This window comes from Limanda limanda, chromosome 2 (genome assembly GCF_963576545.1).
Source record: "Limanda limanda chromosome 2, fLimLim1.1, whole genome shotgun sequence".
Taxonomy (NCBI): Eukaryota; Metazoa; Chordata; class Actinopteri; order Pleuronectiformes; family Pleuronectidae; genus Limanda; species Limanda limanda.
In genome coordinates, this window is record NC_083637.1 from 11445182 (window position 1) to 11467490 (window position 22309).

Sequence of the window (22309 nt, forward strand, 5' to 3'; positions counted from 1 at the left end):
AAAAACTTGGCTGAAACAGAAGAGCTTTGTGTGGATTGTGAACAAGTGATATTATCCATAGCACATGAGGAAGTGTGAGATTCAATGGCTGCACAAACAGTTGCATAGGATTAAAAAAATCTGCAGGAGGAAAAATCATCAGGTTTAAATATACAAATACTGACTGAAGGTGAAGAACGTGCAGAAGATGTAGAACGGAGTCAAAGCAACCAAATGAAATGTTGAAGAGATTTACAGGAAAGAACCCGAGTCACTACACGACCGGGCTGCTTCAGGTTGTTATTGCTAAACGGATCCATCATCACATCAAGTCATTTATGAAATATATATATTCAAAAATATATAGGCTATATGCAAGACCATTTCACACACAAAATTTAGGTTTGAGAATAAATACAGCATCAGGGCGTTTTAGAATAATTGTATATATTCATTATATCTGATATATTTATTAGTTTACCTGTCCACACTGCTAACTACTGTAGGTGTCATCCTGACACTAATGTCACAAATTTCATTACCTGCAACTTGGAAACAGCTAATTATTACAATTAGTATAGTTCATTTTTAGATATATTTCGTTTTTACGTCGGAGTATTTGGGCAAAGATTTCGAGAATCAAGTCTTAATATTATGAGAATGAATTTGAACTTGAGAAGAAAGGCATATTATCAGAAGTCGTTATATTACAAGAATAAAGATAAAATCAATAGATACAGCAAACAAGGACCATTCCAAAGATAAATATGAATATGAGAAAAATCCCAATTAATGATAATAAAAAATATGTATGAAATAATAATAAAATACAACTTCCAATATAAAGATGAATGAAATAAGAAAATATAAATAAAGTAATAAAGAGTAAAAAATCATAATATTTACATAGAAATCTGAGGAAAGAAGGAAACTGTTTTGAACACTAAAATGACATGTGACCTAAGATCACACATAACATCACGAAGGATTTTTCTTCATAATATTGACTTTTATTCTCGTAATATTTTGACTCTACTCCTATTTGTTTCCTTTAAATGGACAAAACACTAAGTTTCTAAAGACATTTTGAGGAAATTCACTTTTTAACTTCCTGGTGGAGAGCGATGAGGAGATTGACAGGAAGTAGCCAGTTAGCTTAGCTTAGCAGAAACTCTGTCTCTGTCCAAAGTAACTAAATCCACGACCAGCACCTCTGAGCTTCACTAACTAATATTTATGTCTCCTTTATTTTACTCCCACAAACAAACCCTGAGTAATAAAATAACAATTTTGGTTTTGACGTGTTCTTTGAGCTAAGCGGTTGCCAGGCCAACACACAAGGAAGTGCCACACTGTTATAGTAATCCATTACAAGTACTGCATACTCAAGGTTAAGCAGGAACATGTAGTGAAAGTATCAGAGGTAAAACAAGTTGATGATATTTTTGTCATTGACTGTAGAACTTTTCAAATTATCAAATATGATCAACATTCCAAATCTTAAAATTGTGAAATAATTCAACCAAAACAAACTTGAGAGGCTGGAAGTTTTTTTACTTAAAAAAAATAACAATTATTAAAATAATTTCCAAATAATCTTCAAATCAGGTCAGTTCCACACTTGTGAATTTGTTCAACAGTTTAACAGACAACAAAGAAAGTATTTTAACAGTTTTTCATCTTTTGTTTGAAAAACTCTAAATTTGTAAATTAACAAATTACCAAAGCAGGCAAATAACTGTAGTGGAGTAAAAGTGAACAGCTACTAAAATAACACATGTTAAGTAAAATAAAAATGTATTTTAGTGGCAGCAAAGAAACTTAAGCTCTATTGGTGGTTCCCCCTTTTCCAGAGTTTGTGCTAAGCTAATAGCTAATTATGCTGATGCTGCGTTCATGACTAATCGTTCAAACAGCAGCTGAGCGGGGGAAAAGAATCAGCTTTCTACTTGTAATTCTAACACTGTCCATATAAAGCTCCACTTGTCAGAGGAGCACACACGTCGGGGAATAATAATCTGATATTCACACCAAATCATCTCGTTTTATAAAAGATGAACTCAGTTTGTTTCTAGTACAAATATTTAACGTCATACGGTTCATGAATGCAGCGTTGGATCTCTCCATGTTAATTAGCGTATTTCTCAAAATGTCAAACTTCTCAATAACGACCAGATTTTTTTTTGTCTTTCGCTCAACATCATGCACACCGACGACATCCAGTAAAAAAGAACCTGTAAAAAGTCAACACGTCTCACGTCCATATAGACGGTTTTGCTATAGAAGGCAACTGTTGAATGCGAAGACAAAGTCAGCTGCTCTGTGATCCACAGCTCAGAGGGAAGGAAATCATATTGTCCAGGTTTCATCCTGCAGCCGCTCGTCCGCCCAGAAACACAAAGCTTAACCTTCTGTATCAGGCAGAGACCACGTTTAAAATAGAGCCCTAACCCTAACCAATTTAATCTGAGGGCCGGTAAAGATCCACCGATACAAGCATTTCAACATTTAAAGTTTACCAGTTTACGTTTGCTAATAAGTGGCAATGTCAAAAATTCTATCTATTTGGTTGTATTTGTGTTTTGTTTAAGTTTAAAGGGTTAAATATCCAGATTTAATTTCATTTATTTGCCAGGGGTTGATACAACATCTTAATAATCATGTATTTGCCAAAATATCAGTATTGACATTGTTTACTTCCAATGTAGACATCTGCCTTCAATCCTTATCGGTCAGGCTCTAATTTAAAAAGATCAATTTGTTGAGAATTTCTACAAAAGTCAGGGGTGGATCTTATTTTCAAACTGCTATATACACACACACACACACACACACTTGTGTATAAACACATACATATTTACTTTGTCAAAAAATAGCCGCTCTTTTTAATAAATTAAAACAAACAAAAAAGAGGATTAAAGCGTCTTGTCTGAAGTTAACAACGTAATCCTTTAAAGGTGAAAAATAGAATTTAATCAGTTGAATATAAAATACACAGCTTTGCAAAATCAAAAAGACAAAAAACTGAACAAAGTCAGAGTTTCTCAACCTTCACTGGCTTTTGATTTTGGCTCCGAAACGTTTTATCACTCAAGGTTTCAACACGACGTTCAATCCGTACTTTTTGAAGATATTTTACAAATGATCCTGAGAGGTTGAGAATCTTTTTCCAAAGCAATAAAAAACAAAAATACTTTGCATGTACATATATAGACCTTTCATATTTTGAAGATGCTCAACAATCTTATAAGCGCACGTAAAGAGAGTGACCTTCCTGTGTCCTGACATGCGTATATTGCTGTTAAAGTGCGTTAAAACGGCTGCACCCCCCCCCCCCCCCCCAGCCCACCCCACTCCTCCTCCTGGTCAGACCAGGCTGAAGCCCTCGTACTGCTCCACGGCCTGAGTGAGCCGGCGGCACAGGATCTCTTTGGTGTGGTAGCGGGGCATGTCCAGCAGGTTGTAGCAGGTGTGGGCCACCGGCAGGTAGTGCTCCTCGGCCGTGGTGGACTGGATGATGATGCGCAGGCTCTCCATGCCGTGGATGGGGATGCGGTCGCTGCCGGTCAGAAACACTGTGGGCGGGGGGGTGGAGTTAAGATCAGATATGTACGAGAACACTGTGAGAATGTCTCTGAACTACAGACAGAGCCGCTGCTTTTCAGTATAGTCCTAAACCAAAGAGCTTGTTGTAAAAACAACTTCACGGATTTCCACAGAACTTGGTTTAAGGATGTGGTTTGGTAATTTTATCAAGGTGGATCTGAATCAGGAATCTTTGTCTCACATTCTTTAAATTGTGGAATTTGACTGTTTTTCAACATTTTCGTTGTTTTCTCAAAACTGCATTCTTGGATCTTCATGAGAAACAAATCTGGCACATTTTAAGGAACTGATACTTATGTGTAAAATTTGGTGCAGCTGGTGGAATTAAAGCCACTCTACCGCCTCACCAGTGTTTTCTTCTGCAACCTGCTCACTATCACTGTGCTTGTGAGAAGTCTGCAGATTTAGCAGCGAGGCCGTTCAACACTTACACAAGAACTGCTTCTTCTTCTCCAGAGGGAACTCGTGGAAAACCTCCCAGAACAATCTGACAGTAGGATGAGTGGCTGTGTATTCCCCTTTGTAAGCAGCGTTCTGCAAAAACAGAGAGAAGGAAACCTGACGATTAAATGATTGTCCACATTTTCACAGCGATCAGTGAAACTCAAAGACATGCAGCATTAAAAGAATAATCAGACTATTCTCTTGCGTCTCTCTCTCATTTCCTGGGACATCTTCTTGTCTGTGCTCTTCACACTCGTGTTGCAACACAACAGCTGACATCAGCAGCAAAATATGGGAAACCAAGTGTCGACAAATCCCAACTCTGCTCAGATCCCCAGCTTCAAAATAAACAAACAGTCAGAGTCTCAACTAGTTCTTATGTTGGTTTTGTCATTTCAGTGGTTAATTAATTAATATTATATTTAGTGTGTTTTAAGTGTTGTGCAGACAGTCGTGAGAAGTTTGTAGAAATAAAGAAACCCAAGGTGCACAGGTCTCTGAGTCTCGTACTGACCTTCTCCATTTCCTCCCAGTTGTAGTTGTTGTTGCCGACCACCATGGCCATCAGCTCCGACGGCTGGAACAGCGCCAGGATCTCGCCTCCACACACTTTCAGGAAACCTGAGGAGAAGGCGGAGTACTGCTCGCTCACCGAGTCCGAGAACACGTAGCGCAGGTAGGCCTCCACGAACTCCTTCCTGAAACACACACACAGCAAACATTGGGATCATCCGTCTGTTCTGCAATGGCAACACAGATCCACACATTTTCATGGGAATCTGTGGAGTAGTTTTTGCTTGAACCTGTTAACAAACAACCCAACGAAGTAATGCTGATAAAAACATAACCTCTACCACGTCCTGCAGAATAAAACACAAAGAAAGGATGACTCTGTGTTTTAGTTCCCGTGTTTCCATATCCATCAAATGAAGGAAACCTGACGCTCGATATGAAAAAAGTTTCATTGAGTTTAAACACGTGACCTGAGCAGCAGGGAACAGAAAAGACAAACCCGCCCTTCATCTAAAAACAAGTTCTGCCCTTCACCACCCTGTTGAGCTCACAAACACAGAAGCAAACCACATCTTAGTTAAACAACACGGATCACACCCGGAGTTCTCACAACACAAACACCGGGTGCAGCCTTCAGTCTGAATCAACATCTCTCTGTGTGACACCGAGCTCTCTCTATTATTTCTGGTATTACGGTTTTGGACGTGCGAGTGCTGAGGAGCAGGAGCGAGGTGGGTCACAGCGGCTCTCGCCATCTGCTCGGCAGCAGCAGCTGGACGTGTTGACTCCGGCCGCCGCACACAACTCCTCCACACACGATGTAATCGATGCCAAAGGCACAAGGACGAGCTTAAGACACAGGGCCGGGACGCTGGAGAATAAAAAACCCAAACGTGACGCCTCAGATACCAAAACCTGCCCAGCACAAAACATGACCTTCAGCCGGGACAATGGGATGCGAGCTGCCAGCTGCGTACATGATAATCTCAGTGTTGGGGGCGGGGGGGGGGTATGTTTTTATCTTTCAGAGAGAACAGAGTGTGTAGGGCGTAGAAATATTCATAAAGTCAAATCGACACCGAGTGAGGGAAGGGTTGGTGAATTTATTCCGACACAAACGGACATGTTGATCAGTGGAGCTGCCTCACCTGTTGTTTCTGTCCACGTTGACGCTCTCTCCTCCGGGGATCAGCTCCTTCACCTCCGTCATGCCGTAGTTCTCCCTGGTGATCTGAGATTTAGAGTCTTACGTCAGAGTTTTGCAGGTTTTGATGAGGAAGGAGTGAAGACTGGATTTGTATGGTACAGATCTTATAAGGCAGCACTTTTCAGTTAGTGTTTGACCAGTATTTGTTAAAAGCTGCAGTGCAAAGCTGTTTCAGGTAGTCAAATTGCATTTTTCAGAAATTTATGACCTGCTTTTATAGATTTACATCCTCCAGACAGGTATATTTGAGTCTGGTTTGGTCTTTTTGTAGGATTTGTTCAGGGTAAATAATAATAATATATATTTTTATAATAAATTTTATTTTTACAGCACCTTTCAAAAATAAAAGGCTGCTCAAAGGGCCTTTAAAATAAAATCAACAAAAACTTAGAATAAAAGCATAAAACTAGCAAAAGGTATTAAAAGAAGTAAAAAATAAAGACAATGGTGTTGAGTTTACTCTTAAAACTCTCAACAGAAGTAGCTTGTCTGATGTCTGCTGGGAGTTTGTTCCAAACCGTTTGAATCAGGGTAACAGGGTAAAAAGTTATGCTCACGGCAAAGTTGAGAAGAAACGTCTCCTCCACATCACCTCCCTCATAGTCTAGAAGTTGTTGTAGACTCCTGTGGAGAATAAAGAGAACAAATGAATGTCAAAAACATCCATCACCTGTCCCGCTCATCCTTTGAGGCTCCCAGGATGCACTGGGGTTCACTCAGGTCGTCATTCCATCGCAGGGCAGACAAACAGAGTCAAACGTCTACATGACAACATCGAGAAAGACCCAAAACTTATAAAGAACAAATGATCGTGACATTGGGGAAATATACGATGTGGTAATATTATATGTGAGAGGTGAAAAAAGGAATACACGGTGAAGGTCAGATGGATATTTAGACGAGAAACAGTTCCTTCACCGCTCACACATGCGGAGAGAGGAACTATGTTGATAGCTGCAACAACACAATCGTCACTGCAGTAATACATGTGGAGTCATGTGACTGGTGTTTCCAGCCTGTCAGACAGTTTACTGCGTTCACCTGCCACCACAGGTTTAAATCTGCTCCGTTGGACTTTTCAAATGACAACCAAGGGATCAAATAGAAGCAGAGCAGCAAAAGTGTCGATAAGATCGAGGTTTAATGGTCACGTATGAGCTATTAAAGGGAAATGACTCACAGGGAGGGTTGTGTTGGTTTTCCTGCAGAGAGCCCGCTGGATGTTTTATTAAAACCCAGGAAACATGGAAAGAGGACAAACGGGCTGCCAAAAGGAATCGCTAATTATACGAGGACAAAGTATTGTTGTCCTAGAACTGAGCCGCAGCTACTGGGCGGGTGTCACTTTGCAGGATTCGAAAATACAGAAGAGACGATACAAATGAAATAAACCTCCAATAAACAAGCTCTCTGCAGTTTTACACTTTAAACAACGTGCTATCTCTCTGTTGAAAGTGTGACTCGACCTTAAGTCTGTTGGACATGAACTGTTTGTACTTTTGAGGCAGTCAAAATAAAAAGTGAAGCATTTACTGTATAATGTTCTCTGAGATGATGTCATTAGAGGTTGTATTGTCTCTTGTAGCAACATAATATGACTAATCGCAAAATCAATGGTCAACTGGAGACAATGAGGCTCGGAGGAAGCACTGACCCTTCCTGCTGCAAATTCAATTAAAGGGCATTTTCCAGGGGAAGCGAAAGTCACTGCTGCTCCAACACCACTGGTTAAAGTAAGGGAGGGACTCATGTTGCACCCTGGTCCCAAACATAAAGAGCCATCTTTAATGTGTCTCTCAGATTGAAGTCACGAATGCTAACAAATAACGTAATCGTAGGAAAAATATAGCGATTGAAGCAGGACGAATGAGGTCTCACAGCCCAGTTACCTGGCCTCGGTCGGGGAGAGCTCCATGAAGTCCTCCAGCAGCGGCGACACGTCCAGCAGCTTCTTGTAGAGAACCAGGGGGAAGTGCAGGTCCACCACAGTGGAGTTGTAGATGGCCAGACCGCAGATGATCCCGATCAGATGAAACCAGTTCTCTTCTACAAAACACTGGAAGGAACGAAGAGTAAACTCATTATTATAACGTCTGGGGTGCGTATATGACATCAAACATGTGGAGACGTCTCTTATTCCACAAGATTATACAAGTAACAAAGAAATAAGGCACAACAGGACAGACAGTTAATATATTGTGTTATTATTTTAATTATCATGTTATTATTGATGTATGAACGTTTAAGCATAGTTTTAATGCTTTAGCTTGTCAAGACGGTTTTAAGTAATTGATATGTACAGTGTAATCTATAAAAGTGTAACCTGCAGGTAACAATAGCAACTACAGGTGTCAGATACATGTAGTGGAGTTCATGTAGCTCAAAACTGCCTTTAAACACAACTGTTGAGTTTGTGTCCAGTATTTTTACTTTCTAAGACAGAAATATAAAAAGGTATTTCAATTTGATTTTCCAGCTTTATATGGTTACTCACTTTGTCTGAGAACCACAGCAGGTTGGACTCTTTGTAGGAAGTGAACATCCCATAAACAGGATCCATCAGCTCCTTTAACAGCAGCAGGAAGAACTCCTTGGTTACTCCGCCTGCGTCCACGGCCTCCTCTCCATCGAAGATCACCTGCATGACGGAGGAAGAATATGAGACAAGGTTTGTGGGGAGCGAGATATATTTTGTTCCCTGATCTTCTGATCTTCAGAGTCGTACCTTAAGTGGCTTCTTCAGGTCCACGTCAGAGTACATGGTGAGCTCACGCAGGGTGTCGCTAACTAAATGGTTCCTGCGCACGTGTATCACCAGGTAAGGATTCCGGGCGAGGTGGGGTTCCAGCGTGAGCAGCATGAAGACGTTGTGTAGGTTTGCACCGCTCACTGCCATCTTGGTGACAGGATGAGGAAACAGACACACAGCGAGAACAACTAAATTAACTCAACTCTCCATTTTATACAAATGTATTCTGATGCATTTAATTAAACCAAAATCATTGCTACAATACTTGTGTATAAGCAGACCTGCATCTGCAGTTCAGCATCTGTTTGCAGCATGGTTGTCTTGGCTTGGGCGTTCAGGATGAACGGGTAGGCACATAGGTTCACTGAGGGGAAGTCACTCTGCAGATAAAAGGAGACATGGCAAAAAATATATAGTCTTATTGCAACACTAACGTCAAAAGAAACCAAATGAATCTTGTATTTAATTTGAGATGTTTATGGTCAATTTCAAATTCCAGTACCTGCGAAGGGGATGATCCCATTTTCTGGAAAACAACATGAGAAAGACAAAGGTCAAGTGCAGCTCATGTATAAGATGGAAACTTGCTCAAATGGCCAAAGAGTTATAGTCTCTTCTGTGAATTTAGACACTCACTGGATAACAGGAACTGACAGGCAGATATTCACCCACAAGCAGTCCAGCTGTATAAGTGCTCTGAGCGTGTGTGCAGTAACAAGGACATGTGAGAGTACTCACAAGCTCAGCTTTACTCAGAAACCACTTGAGGTAGTCTTCCTGGATGTCCACCAGGCTGGTGATGTCGGGGATATAAAAGCGGTTGTACTCCACATGCTGGGCCTTTAGGTTCACCTGCAGAACACGAAACAAAGACCTCAGGCTCGACTCCAGGAAAGATCCCAGTGTGATGTGTGACACAGGTCAGCTCAGCAGGAGGAACGCACGTCCTCCTCAGGCTGCTCGAGGAACAATGTGGAGCTGGTGACTTGTTTACAGGAGCAGGATGTGAACTCTGTGGATACCTTGTGGAGTTTTTCCAGCAGCCGTAGTGAGGCGAGAAAGTAGTTCTCGTAGAACATCGGCACGAGCAGCGTCTTTCCTCCCGTCAGCATGAACACCACGATGCTCTTGTACATGTCGACCATTCTGGTGAACACGCTGTCGTCCACAAAACACCACCAGTTGTCTACAGGATCAGAGAAGTTGGTTTGAATCAAATCACAAAATGACGTTTGCATATTGATGCATGTGCACTATTAGTTAACACATGTTGCTCTGCACAGGCCCCACTTTGTCAGCGTGTGAGGGAAAAGCATCAGAGGGTCGAAACATAACCTGCATGTTCACTGTGTATACTCTGATCAGGCCATGTTTTTTATATTGTAAAAATGACATTTCAATATGTCATCATGACATGTATATATCATTATATATACCACACGATGAGGATGGATGTTGTTGTTTCTTTTTTACCTTGACATTTGACCAATCAGCTCCAGAAATTAATCATCGGTAGATATCCTCAACAGTTATATTCCCATCAGGTTTGGTGAAAATCTGTCCATGCCTTGTTGAGTTATTTTGTACACACAGACACACAAACCAGCCAGCAGGGTACATAGGTAATAATGGGTAATTAGGTTATTAGGACTCCCTGGAAGAAGATATGTTTGTATCAATTAAGAAGGTGTTTGCCACACATCAAAAATGGAATGTTTGACAGTTCTGTTCTTCTTTACCAAGAAGTGTGAGGTTATCTCAGAGTGGAGTTTCTTGGTGTGTGTGGTTCTTCTCCTGTGACGAGTTACTGACTGAACTTCACCTCTGTGACCTCCCATTTATCCAAATATCAATAATAACATAATTAATCCATGATCAGTTACTATTTGTTGATGTTCTGTGCATTTCTGTAAATACTCTCACTCTTTTTGATGGAGTGTTGTAATTTTATCCGTGGGATAAACAGCTAAGCACAAGTAACATGGATAGAGATGAGGGTGCTGACGCAACATATTGTGTGTTTCAACTACACAGCGATGCCATGTGATGCCACAGGGTGCACAGGTGTTACATGACAGGATGTCACATGTTCTGTGTCATTAGCTTGACAAGGTGTAAAAACACATCTAGTGCGTGCATGCACATGTGATACCCAATACTTTGCTGGGGTTGGCGTCCAGCCGGAGGATGGCCATTGCCAAGGGGATAGTGAGGCGGATGTAGTTGTTGGAGTCCTGCAGCGCCGGACACTCCGACAAGATGAGGTAGATCCTCATGGCCTCTACGTCTGGAGGAGAGTGCGGCAGCTGAGGGATCAGCAGACTCTCAAAACTCTTGGTGGCCTGAAGGGATTGGAGACAATTTCTACTTTTAATTGCACCCCAATAAACAATATTTGTTGTTTAATAGATACAAGTATTTGCAATTCAAAGTTCTATGATTTGAATTTAACAAATAAACCAGACACATTTATGGGACATTTTCCTGTTCCAACAACTTGGATCCAAAAAGCAGCTGGAGTCAAATATGACTAGATTTCATAACCAGCTTTTAGTGGTTTGGAAAGTGGTTTCTATGTTGGGCTGAGATACAAGAATCCTCCGCCTCACATTACTGAGCTAATGTTAGAGGTTAGGAATCAGTCGTGAGTTTTGTGCCATGGATCTGTGGCAGAATTTGATGTTCTTTCAACAAGCACAATATGCAGGATTCTTCTTCCACATCCCAATGTTCCTCCTTTAATTGTCTCCCCAAATAGGAAGGTAAAACAAAACCTCAATCTGAGTCATGTCTTAGGTATTTGGACATTATGGTTCAGAGGACCTTGGTTGCATATTTATTGGTATTTTGAGAAGCCCAGAGTGAAGCCAAAATATCCCGGATGAATTTGGAGCAAGACTCTGTGCAGTAGCAATCAGTGTGTAGAGCTGTGGTGTCGAGGTCCTGCTGATATATACAATCATGATGTTCCACCAAATTGAATCATGTACGAATTTAAAACCAAATATACTTGAAAACTTAACACTTAAACAAGCCCCAGCGTGACAGGAACTTCAGAAAAATGATTTGACGCGCCCTTTGACTTTTTGGTTTGGTCAATGTTCAATCCACTAACATGGAGGAGGAAGAGTTAAGGAAGACCTAAACTGAAGCCAGGGGGCGCTCGAGACGATTTGGCTTTACTTTTGGGGATGCAGTCAAGTCGTCCATCTTCATTTACAGTATATGCTTTGAACAGTAAATGTAATCGACATTAAATCCACATAAAGATTCAAAACTTTTATTTTTCTATATTTTTAGTCAAGGTCTGATATCCAATATTCCTGTTTGATGATGTCCTTGTAAAACAGGAAAGTGGATTTCAAGGAAAAGGGTAAATAAAAACCTTAAAAACAGACTATGGGCCAGTACCTGCTCCAGAAGCCCAGAGAAGGCCGGTTGGCTGAGAGCCTCAAACAGAAGTCTGACCGAGTTGAGATCGATGCCCGGGATCTTTGGGTTGGTTTTGAAGTGGATGTCATCACTATAGAAAGCAAACAAACATATCAACGGAATCTTAGTGATCAGCAACAGGATAAAAATAGGTCAGAGCTCGTATCCAGGGACTTTATGGAAAAGCCCCGATTGAATGCCAAGTCTCATCCAGCGTCATGCAGTGGGGCACAATGGTCAAAGTTCTAATTCTCAAAGCAACATGAGCCACGTTGAGGTGAACACGCAGCCCGAAGGTATTTACATCAATCCCCAAGCAGATCTTCTCCTCAGCCTGGTGAGCACTGGCTGATAAACACACACACACACACACACACACACACACACACACACACACACACACACACACACACACACACACACACACACACACACACACACACACACACACACACACACACACACACACACACACACACAAAGAATCACATCCACAGAACCAACAAAACCCTGAGCTTGAGGGACAGCAACTGTTCACAGTGGGACGCTTCACCTACAAGTTTTATTTAGTCATAACACAAATACATGAGATATGATCTGCTGGACACTGTTTGCCAAACAAGAAACAATGATGCAGACGGAACAACCCAGTGAACCGTGTATATAGGAGGGATGACACACTTCAATTTGAACCATAGGAACAACTCTGATCCCTTAATGTGACTCTAATGCAATGACCCCACATACTGTGCATGCTTGTGCTATAAACAACTACGGAACATGCATCAGCTGCTTTTCTCCGGGGGGACATATAAATCCAGAGAACAGAGAATTTCAAGTTAATCTTAGACTTATGGATCAGCAGTAAAGGACGGGTTAAATGAGGTAAAGGAGGTTTATAACGATTGGAGGAAATCTGTCCACATTTAGGTTGGGTTTCAATGACTTTGCTATTCTAAGACTGTCGCTATCCCATGAAAAAGAAAGTGCGAAATCAGTTTTTGAATTGTTTTAGGGACCAAGTCGTCCTTTTTCATAAAGGAAAACTTAACCCTTCAGTTCATATGAAAAGATCCAAATTATCAAATGTGAAGATACATTGTTTGAGAAGTAATCTAGGTGATAAGTATCATCGGACACTGGTTTGTTCATATGTTATAAAGACATAAACATCCATCCTTCATCATACTGCTTATTTTGTGATCACTGGAGAGCCAGAGCCGATCCCAGCTGACATTGAGCAAGAGGCAGAACCTGGACAGGTCGCCAGCATAACATAGGGCCAACATACAGAGAAAAACAACCAATGGGAAGAAGCCGCAGTACCCAGAGAAAACCCAGGCAAACACTGGGGGAAACATGCAAGCTGGTAAAATGTTTAAATGTTTCTTTTTGAGATTCCGTCTTTTCTGCAGAGAGCGCAGAATTAACTACATCTGTTGTCCCCAGATGAATATTTTTTCCACCCCGATGTTCTCAGGACCCGATAAGTATCTGCTGACGAGTTTGAGCTGAAACAAACTGATGGTCAGAGAAATGTGAAGTGACCAAACAGACAGCTGCGTTCCCAGCCCGGAGGATTAGCAAGTGATGTTGGATAAGATGATGGTTGTTATATAAGATTGAGGCAGGAGAAGTAAGTTGACTCTGTGACGTCCCGGCTGGATTAGTTCCAAGGAGTCTTGCTCACATTTGAGTCTGTCATTTTAGTTGCCTTTAAATTGCATCATATCTGCTTTATTCTGTCGCTTTGCCCGTTTCTGGTATAACCTCCAGGGCAAATGACGAAGGAAAAACACACAGCCAGTCGACTGCACAGGAGAATCAAGCAAACCAACAGGATTATGGGAAAGAAATGGTGATGAGAACAACAACTCCCATGATACAATGAGGTTATCGTTATTGTTTGATTGTGAGACCCCTAAAGGCCGAAGTTATGTATTGTCTGTTTAAACACAATTCAATTTTGTCAACATTTGTTTATTCTAAAGTGCAATGACCAGGTTCACATTCCCTGTCAGAGCTCAGTTATATACATGAGATTCATTGTAATTGCCTTGATTCAATCTTGCATAATCACCTTAGGGCAAAGTCGATTGTTTTTGCTTTAACCAGATTCATACAGTGAAGGACAGTTTTCATGGGTCTTTTGCCTCCTCATCCACACTTGAACCTTTGTTGCATTAACGTGTGCAAATTTGCCGAGATGTGAAACAAAGCTTGGCAGCAGCTCCTGCATTCATGACCTTACCTTTGGTCCAGGAAGCTGGCATTCCAACAAGCCGTGGAGGAGAGTTGAATAATAATGTCGCTGGGCACAAAAACAGAGCACAAGAAGTGGTCACTCATCAACAACAGACATCTACAACCAATTCAGAAAAAGACACAACTGAAAATAATAAATGATTTCTCCTGACTTACTTGGTGACACTGGAATCTGTGTTGAACATCAGTTTTAACCTCCATGAATTTAACCGTTCATAGTTGATTGCGGTTAGGCTTTTACTGATGTTGATCACCCTGAAGTCTTCTGGGGGGACGACACTCTGCAGAAATAAACAGACATAACAGCATTAGAGATTGTTTGCTGTGGCACTTCCTCTGTGTGTGGCACAGTTCAGGACAGAGACAGTCTAGGTTGTGTCTCTTTCCTCCGTGAAGATAGGATAAATAAGAAATGCCCGAGGTCTAAATATATGTCTGTAAAGGCTGAGTGTGTTGTGTCTTTATCGGTGCAGGTCCCTGGCAATTTGTAGAAGATGGCTGCACCATATACTGTAGAACTGACAAAGGTTTGGACATGACTGCCATCCTGTGGTGAATCATGGTGATGAGTTAAAACAGTCAACTATTGCCTTATGATTAAATTGAAAGATTTAAGGGTGTTGCGTGTTATGCGGTTGCTTGTTCAATGCAATAATATTTTAATAAAAAATAAAAAATAAAAAATAAAACATTTGGCATTTTGACATACACGGTTTCAGTTCTGTGACTGAAGAACCATAAAAATGAAGGGAAGTGACAAGAATCAGCAGGACTATAATCAAAGCACTGGACATCAACTGAGGCGAATAAAGCAAGAAGCTGAAGAACCCACATACCTGTTCATTGGAGTACAATAAGAAACTATGGTCTCCCCCACACATGATTTTGGTCACTATGTAGTGTCTTGATCCTAATGGGGAAAGAAAAGATGGAACACGTGAGCCGTGCAGCATCTGATCACAGATTTCATTTCTTGTATCCCTGCGACTAGCCTGGCATTTTTAAAACAGCATTTTTAGTCACCATAGACCAGAAGACCATTTAGTCTTCTGCTTACCTGCTCTATGGAAATGACCAGTCAACAAACTGGTCTTCACAGGAAATGGACTTCTACCATCCCCGAGTATTCCTGTGCCAAGCTGCCCATGGCTGTTACAACCGAATGCATACACCAGTCCAGAGGACGGCACAAACGCCAATGTGTGTTGCCTGATGACATGAACAAGATTTAGGATCAAAAGGTCAAACATAGTATATTCGCTGTAATGCAATACAAAACAACCGGCAATAAATAATAACCCTAATAATTGTATTCTTTTATATTCACAAAAAACAAATTTTAAAACAACAAGTAACTGGTTTCTTAAAAAATCAGTCTTGAAGCTTGATGCAAGAAATAATGACTAAACCACCAATATTGATGCACTTTTTTTGTGATACAAGTTTTGGCCATATTGCCCAGTAGCTGAAAGATTCAATAGGACAAACTTTGCTGTTGGTTTATTCTCAGTAAACAAAATCTCAGAGACGGTTTACAACAGACCTGCCACAGGTGATCTGGGACACCTCAGTGCCCATGAGCTCCAGCACTCGTCTGGGTAAAAGTTCATTGTTGCTGGAGCCGTGACCCAGCTGACCCCAGGAGCCATCGCCGAACGTAAACAAGCCACCGTCCTGCCACACCAGACAATACAGGGCTCAGAATACAGTATGTCTCAAAGGACCACAGTTAAAGTCACAGTGGTGGATAAAGATCTGTTAGGGTTAGTCTGGCTGGAATAAGATTTAGATTTTATCCAAGTAATAAAGGTCATTGATTTACATGCAACAAGTACTGAGTCATAAAACCATCACTGAAAGTGCAATCCAAGCAGCAATCGACCAAACTGAACTCTGTAACATTCTATTGAAATGAACTGGTAATGATTGATCCGTATCCGTACCTTTGTGAGTGCTGCTGTATGTTCATCTCCACAACTGATGTAAACAACTTTTTGAGATCTCAAAAATTTGATGTGGCAGGGGACGGCACGATCTGAGGACGAGAACATCAACAAGTCAGCGAGGTCACACTGTTCTTCATTTCTGGTCTAATGTGTTTACTCAAATGAGACTCAGGGGAACATGGGAACTTCTGCATCTCAATCTAGAGTCATGGAGGAAATCTCTAAATCTCTAAAATGGCTTTTCTTTTACACCCATATGCAAATAGACTTTGCCTCTTCCAAACCCTGAGATTCTAAAGCAGTGATACACTGGTAAAGACAATTTAATGTAAAAACAATTCACAGACAAAGCTTTTGTTTTTCTCCACAACCATCTTGTGACCACGGCCGAGATACTGTGACAATCTGGTTAAAAATCACTGATTTAGAAACCAAACTAACTCGACCAGCTAATTAATACCTTGTTTATCATTGAGACCCAGTTGTCCCGCTCTGTTTTTGCCCCAGCCAAACACAGCTCCGGACAAGGAGAGAGCGAAGCTGTGGTCTCCCCCAGCAATGATCTGAGCCAGAGGGATTCCAGCCAGAGACTTTAGGGGATGAGGGAACAGTTTGCTGGTTTCTCCTTTTCCCAGACCGAGCTGACCGCTGGTGTTCTGGCCCCACGTGAAGAGCTGGCCATCTGAGAGGCAGAGGACAGATTAACAACTTGACTGTACCGAACTACACTAATAACTGGCAGAAAGTACAGACTGATACACAACATGTGTCACCTCAGAAACAGAAGTACTGCACAGATCAAGTAAAGGGAAAACACCTACAAAATTATCCGACAAAAATCCTAATGCTAGTGAGATCCATAATTTAATGGATTTAAAAAAAACAATGTTTCCGAGAAGTGATCAATTATGCAGGGAACAAAAATAAAACACAATTTGACCAAGATGAATTTGAGAGGTTTTTCCAAAGTCAGATGCACTTGAATCAATTTCATTACTAGATTAGAGGATACAGTTTGGATATGAGCTGTATGGATGCAGGATTCTAGGTGTGATGAGTGTTGGTGTGTGACGAGGACGCTGTGACTTTCACACCTCGAGAAAGTGCGATACAGTGCTGATTCCCACACATTACTTGGGAGATGTGATGGTCACACAGTCTTTTGACCAACCTAGACAAAGCGAGACAAAATAAATTGTTAATCAACACAAAAGCAAACATTAAGAAAGAGTTCTGTATAAGTTGCAGTAACACAACAACATGATTCATTAAGTTACAGAGCTCCTCATTGCTCGCTCTGCAAAATTCTTAGTAAACACAAATTACAGTTGAACCAATTTAACTGTGAAAATTGTATTAATTACATCTGAAAAGTCATTGAGTAATAATTGTGTTATTACGGATGCAAGGTATTGTATTGTTACTGTTCTGTTTGCTTGATTGGTGCTTCTTATGTGCGATGCTCCTATCCCCCCCTTTCAAACATCCTTTTCATGCAGTGACATTCTTCCATCTAAATATAAACACTTCAGTTCTCCTACGTTGCGCTACACATTCACCTCGGGATGCGAACAGCCACCTCTGCAGTCCCCAGGCCGAGCTGACCCCCTTCACCAGCTCCCCAGGCGAACACCTGACCCTTCTCATTCACCGCCATAGAATGGGCTCGACCACTCGACACATTTGTTATCTTCTGAGTATCCAGAGCTCCAACTAGCTCTGTGGAGGGGAGGGAGATAATGTTAGATTCGATTATTATAATAATATAAGAATATTAATACATCTTTGATTTGCATGTTCAGGTAAGACAGGCAGGTTGTTTTTATATTTGAACTGTGTTGTTGCACTTAGCAAGCTGCAATTTCAAAATTGCATTTAATTATGTTTTATAGGTTTAAGTGCATTGATAATGTCGCCATGGACCCAACCCACGCACGGCATTTCAACACTGGTATTCCATCTCAACAACAATCTTTTTAACAGAACCAGAAATACTTGAAATGACCAAACAAACAAAACAAACATGTGTTGTGTAAAATATACAAATTGTTGTCATTCCTCTGTATGCATTCAACCGCAATGGAAGGTGGGACTGTCTCCAAACAATGCTTCATATTTCATATCACATGATAGGAACTACAGAGATGCAGCAGAAAGCACATGAGAACTTGTGAGGCAGGTGGTGTAAGTTTCCTACATAGTTTCCTGCTGTGGAGGAGGTTAAACAAGGAAAGCTGACTGAGTTAAACATGCTAGAAATGAATGAATTTACATGGAAATTATGATTTTGGTTTCAAAAAAGCATATATTGTGATTTAAATCAAGTGAACTTATGTGTTTAAAGCCTAGTGACTGTGTGTGTAAGTTCTTACACAACGTGTGGGATACAAGGTACTTTCTCTCCCCACACACTGAGACTCTTTAGGTATGTTGTTGTTCAAGGTTCAGTGATTCTTGGCATTTATTCATTGTTGTTCCAGCTTCACCCACATGCCAATACAAAGTATCACACAACACAGTGTTCCACCCACATGAAACCAGCACAACCCTACCACTGTCTGCATTCCCTTCACCAGCTCTGAGGGGGTTTCAAGTCTCACGTTTCCAACAGAAACGGCTTAGCCCAAAAATGTGCATATAAAGTACGAAGAAAAACAGAAATGTTCCACTGATTTAAATTCATGTCATGGAAATAACTTTTCTGTCAGCATCCTGTCAAATTGTTTAAATGTTTTTGTAATAGAGCTAAATAAACTAAGTAAAGCTCAGTGTTGCCTTGATTTTCTTAGTACCTTTGTCTACATACTGTAACTGGACTTGCTAAGATATTTCACTGCAGAGTTGGAAAGCTTCTTCTTCATAATGAGGGTGCAGCTCTACAAAAGCAACTCTAAACTGCTATATAATAATAGGTGACACTACTGACACAAGCAATCATATCATGATCATAAACATTCTCACTTCATGTTTGGTAACTTTCCGAAACCGCGTCTTCGAGAATCATTGCCGCAGGGTGGTGAAACCATCTGTGATGATTTACCATGAGTCAGCTAATGCAGTGGTGACGCTTAAAGCTTACCTGGGGAAGTCCCTGGCTTGTCGTGGCCCAGCTGTCCACAGCTGTTAGAGCCAGATGTGTACACGCTGCCATCATACAACAGGAACATTGAGTATTGTCCTCCACACGCGACCTCCTTCAGGCCCCGGCCAATGAACACGTGACAGTTCTTTGGCTCAAACAAGGGGTTCCTCTCCAGCCCAATACCCAGCTGTCCATCCTTTGCGTTCCCCCAACACAGCATGTTGAGAAGGGGAGAGGGGCTGAGCTCCAATCTGAAGAGGCAGAGGGAGTGGCGGCCAGAAGGATGAGGACTGTAACGTTCAGGCTTGAGAGCAGCCCCGCTTCCTCCTCTTCATGTAAATTCCAACCCTGGAGATAAGACAGAAGAGAATGAGGGTGACACTCTGATCACTGGGCTCCATGGATGATCCCTGGGGATGTTTTTTAAGAATAGAGCGAGGGTGGATTCAGAGGTGAGGGTGGCTCTGTGTGAGAATGATGTAAGTGCTATGACAGAAGAACATGCAGTGTGTTTAAATAAACCCTGTCAGTGTAATCCTGGCTTAAGCAGCTCCAAGCGGCCCTGCCTTCTTGTCAATCCACTTGCAATACATGCATGCCCCTGTTCGAGTCAGCCACGGATAATAAACAGAGAGAATTTACAGAATAATACAAAAAAATTATATAAATCAGGAGACAGAAAGAAGAGGAGATGGCAGCCTCATCTGACCCTGTTTGAAAGTCGCTTGTCCGTCTCCACTATGGATAACATTACCTGCACTTGACTGCCAGATTATTATTATCTACAACTGATGCAATTGATCCACCAGCCTGTAAATAAATCCTACATCCATTAAGGTTATAGTAAGAGCTGATGCATGTAGTTGACTACTTGATTAGTCAATTAAAGGTTCATTTTTTGAAGATAACCTAAACCAAAACGTTCCTTCTTTTAATGTTATTCTTAGCTGAGCTATCATTTCCACGGCTCACTTGGTTGGTTTTTAATCTTATTTTAACCATGTAAACAATATAAGTTGAATGTTCACTTACACACAAAAGTAAAAGTAAACAATTCAGTAAATTTGCCTTTATTCAAAAAGAAAGGACAACTTGAGTTATAATGTAAATGTATCAACTAAGCTGGATAGTTAGGGATACCTAACATATAACATATCCCTGCTGTAACTTTCAAGATCAGTTATCAGTTAATAACGACTGGGTTGCCAAGACAACTAATGAGCAAGAAGTGTGACTTGATTTTATCTATAGTTTCTCTAAAAGACCAGGACAACAAGAATACATCTTTGTTGATAACACAATTTCAATAAATGTACAACTAGTCTGTATTTGTAAACCCACGTGACGTTGGATACACATGGGGTCTTTGGGCCCATAGACAGTCAGTAGTGGGTGGTAATCCAGTATTTTTTGGAGGGGGGGGGGGTCTCCCTGATGGATTAAAGAGCTCCTTTGAAAGCTGAAGAGGGACTTCCCACAACATGTCATCAGTAAACACGGTCATTAATAATACCTACTATCTGATCAGTATATAATTCTAACATTACTAACTGAAAACAAACAGTGCTTTGTCAGAGAGTGAGACCGAAACTGCAATCCCAATACGATGCAGATCTGTAACGACATGGTTATAACGACACGTTGAGCAGCCGTTCAGGACAAAGACTGAATCTGCATCGAGTGTTCAGACCGAATCAACCCAAACTCAACACGTGCACTGACATTCTGTGTTTAACCCGTTTGTTAATGGAGCCACAGCCACCGAGCTGCTGACAGCAGTGAGGCTAACTAAGCCTAGCAAGCAGCAGCAGCAGCTCTGCCTGTCAGGCTGGAGGCTGCACCACCGGAAGCCCTCCTCGCCCATGGCCACATTATAGATGAACGTATGTTGTCATGAGTGACTCGTCAAAAAATATAAACGAAAAATAAAAAAGGGCGTGTTTACCTGCACAGATGCATCCTGTGGTGTAGCGTCTGGTTTCGCTTTAGCTCAGAGTACAAACGCGGAAGTGCAACCCCCGTCTACGTCACTGTGCTTCACGGGATGTGATTGGTCCGTTTTGGGGGCTGTAGTCTTGACAGGTCCGTGTACACAGGGGGACACCAGACTCCCCCCAGGGGGCCCCAAGAACCCCAGGTTTACCCCGAGCCTGTTGGGTCATTTTATTCATATAAAGAGAATAAGTTGTAGCATGACAAGTCCCCCATCTTCCATCTTGTGGAGCGACTCTCCAGATACGATACCAGAGAGACTTTCCAAAAAGTGAAGAAATCAGTGTGCTTGTTTCTATTTCTATATCTATATCTGTCTATCTATCTATCAATCTATCTATCTTTAAATATATCTATCCATCAATACATTCATCAATATCTCTCTCCATCTATCTATCTATCTATCTATCTATCTATCTATCTATCTATCTATCTATCTATCTATCTATCTATCTATCTATCTATCTATCTATCTATCTATCTATCTATCTATCTATCTATCTATCTATCTATCTATCTATCTATCTATCTATCTATCTATCTATCTATCTATCTATCTATCTATCTATCTATCTATCTATCTATCTATCTATCTATCTATCTATCTATCTATCTATCTATCTATCTATCTATCTATCTATCTATCTATCTATCTATCTATCTATCTATCTATCTATCTATCTATCTATCTATCTATCTATCTATCTATCTATCTATCTATCTATCTATCCATCTCTCTATCTATCCATCCATCTTTCTTTCTTTCTATATATATATATTTAAGTCATTCTTTTATTAGAGGTACATTTCATATCAACCAAAAAGTGAAGAAATCAGTGTGCCTTTTGCTATATCTATATCTATATCTATATCTATATCTATATCTATATCTATATCTATATCTATATCTATATCTATATCTATATCTATATCTATATCTATATCTATATCTATATCTATCAATCTATCTATCTTTATATATATATATCCATCAATACATTCATCAATATCTCTCTCCATCTATCTATCTATCTATCTATCTATCTATCTATCTATCTATCTATCTATCTATCTATCTATCTATCTATCTATCT

At 40.8% G+C, this 22309-nt stretch overlaps 1 protein-coding gene across 1 annotated transcript; it reads right to left on the reverse strand.

Annotated features, from left to right (window-relative positions):
• Nucleotides 1–3338: 3338 nt before the first annotated feature.
• Nucleotides 3339–21224, reverse strand: herc3 (HECT and RLD domain containing E3 ubiquitin protein ligase 3). The gene is made up of 25 exons (XM_061088748.1): nt 21169–21224; nt 19221–19571; nt 17701–17860; nt 17236–17312; nt 16602–16823; nt 16139–16230; nt 15739–15869; nt 15253–15404; nt 15032–15105; nt 14352–14476; nt 14182–14241; nt 11910–12021; nt 10651–10840; nt 9521–9684; nt 9237–9350; nt 9001–9024; nt 8780–8878; nt 8475–8645; nt 8244–8387; nt 7639–7805; nt 6307–6373; nt 5691–5773; nt 4544–4727; nt 4017–4119; nt 3339–3554 (listed from the first exon to the last, which is right to left on the reverse strand). Exons 2-25 carry the CDS (start codon nt 19441–19443, stop codon nt 3346–3348), a joined length of 3147 nt encoding a protein of 1048 aa, XP_060944731.1. The 5' UTR covers nt 19444–19571; nt 21169–21224; the 3' UTR covers nt 3339–3345.
• Between the last annotated feature and the right edge of the window lie 1085 nt (nt 21225–22309).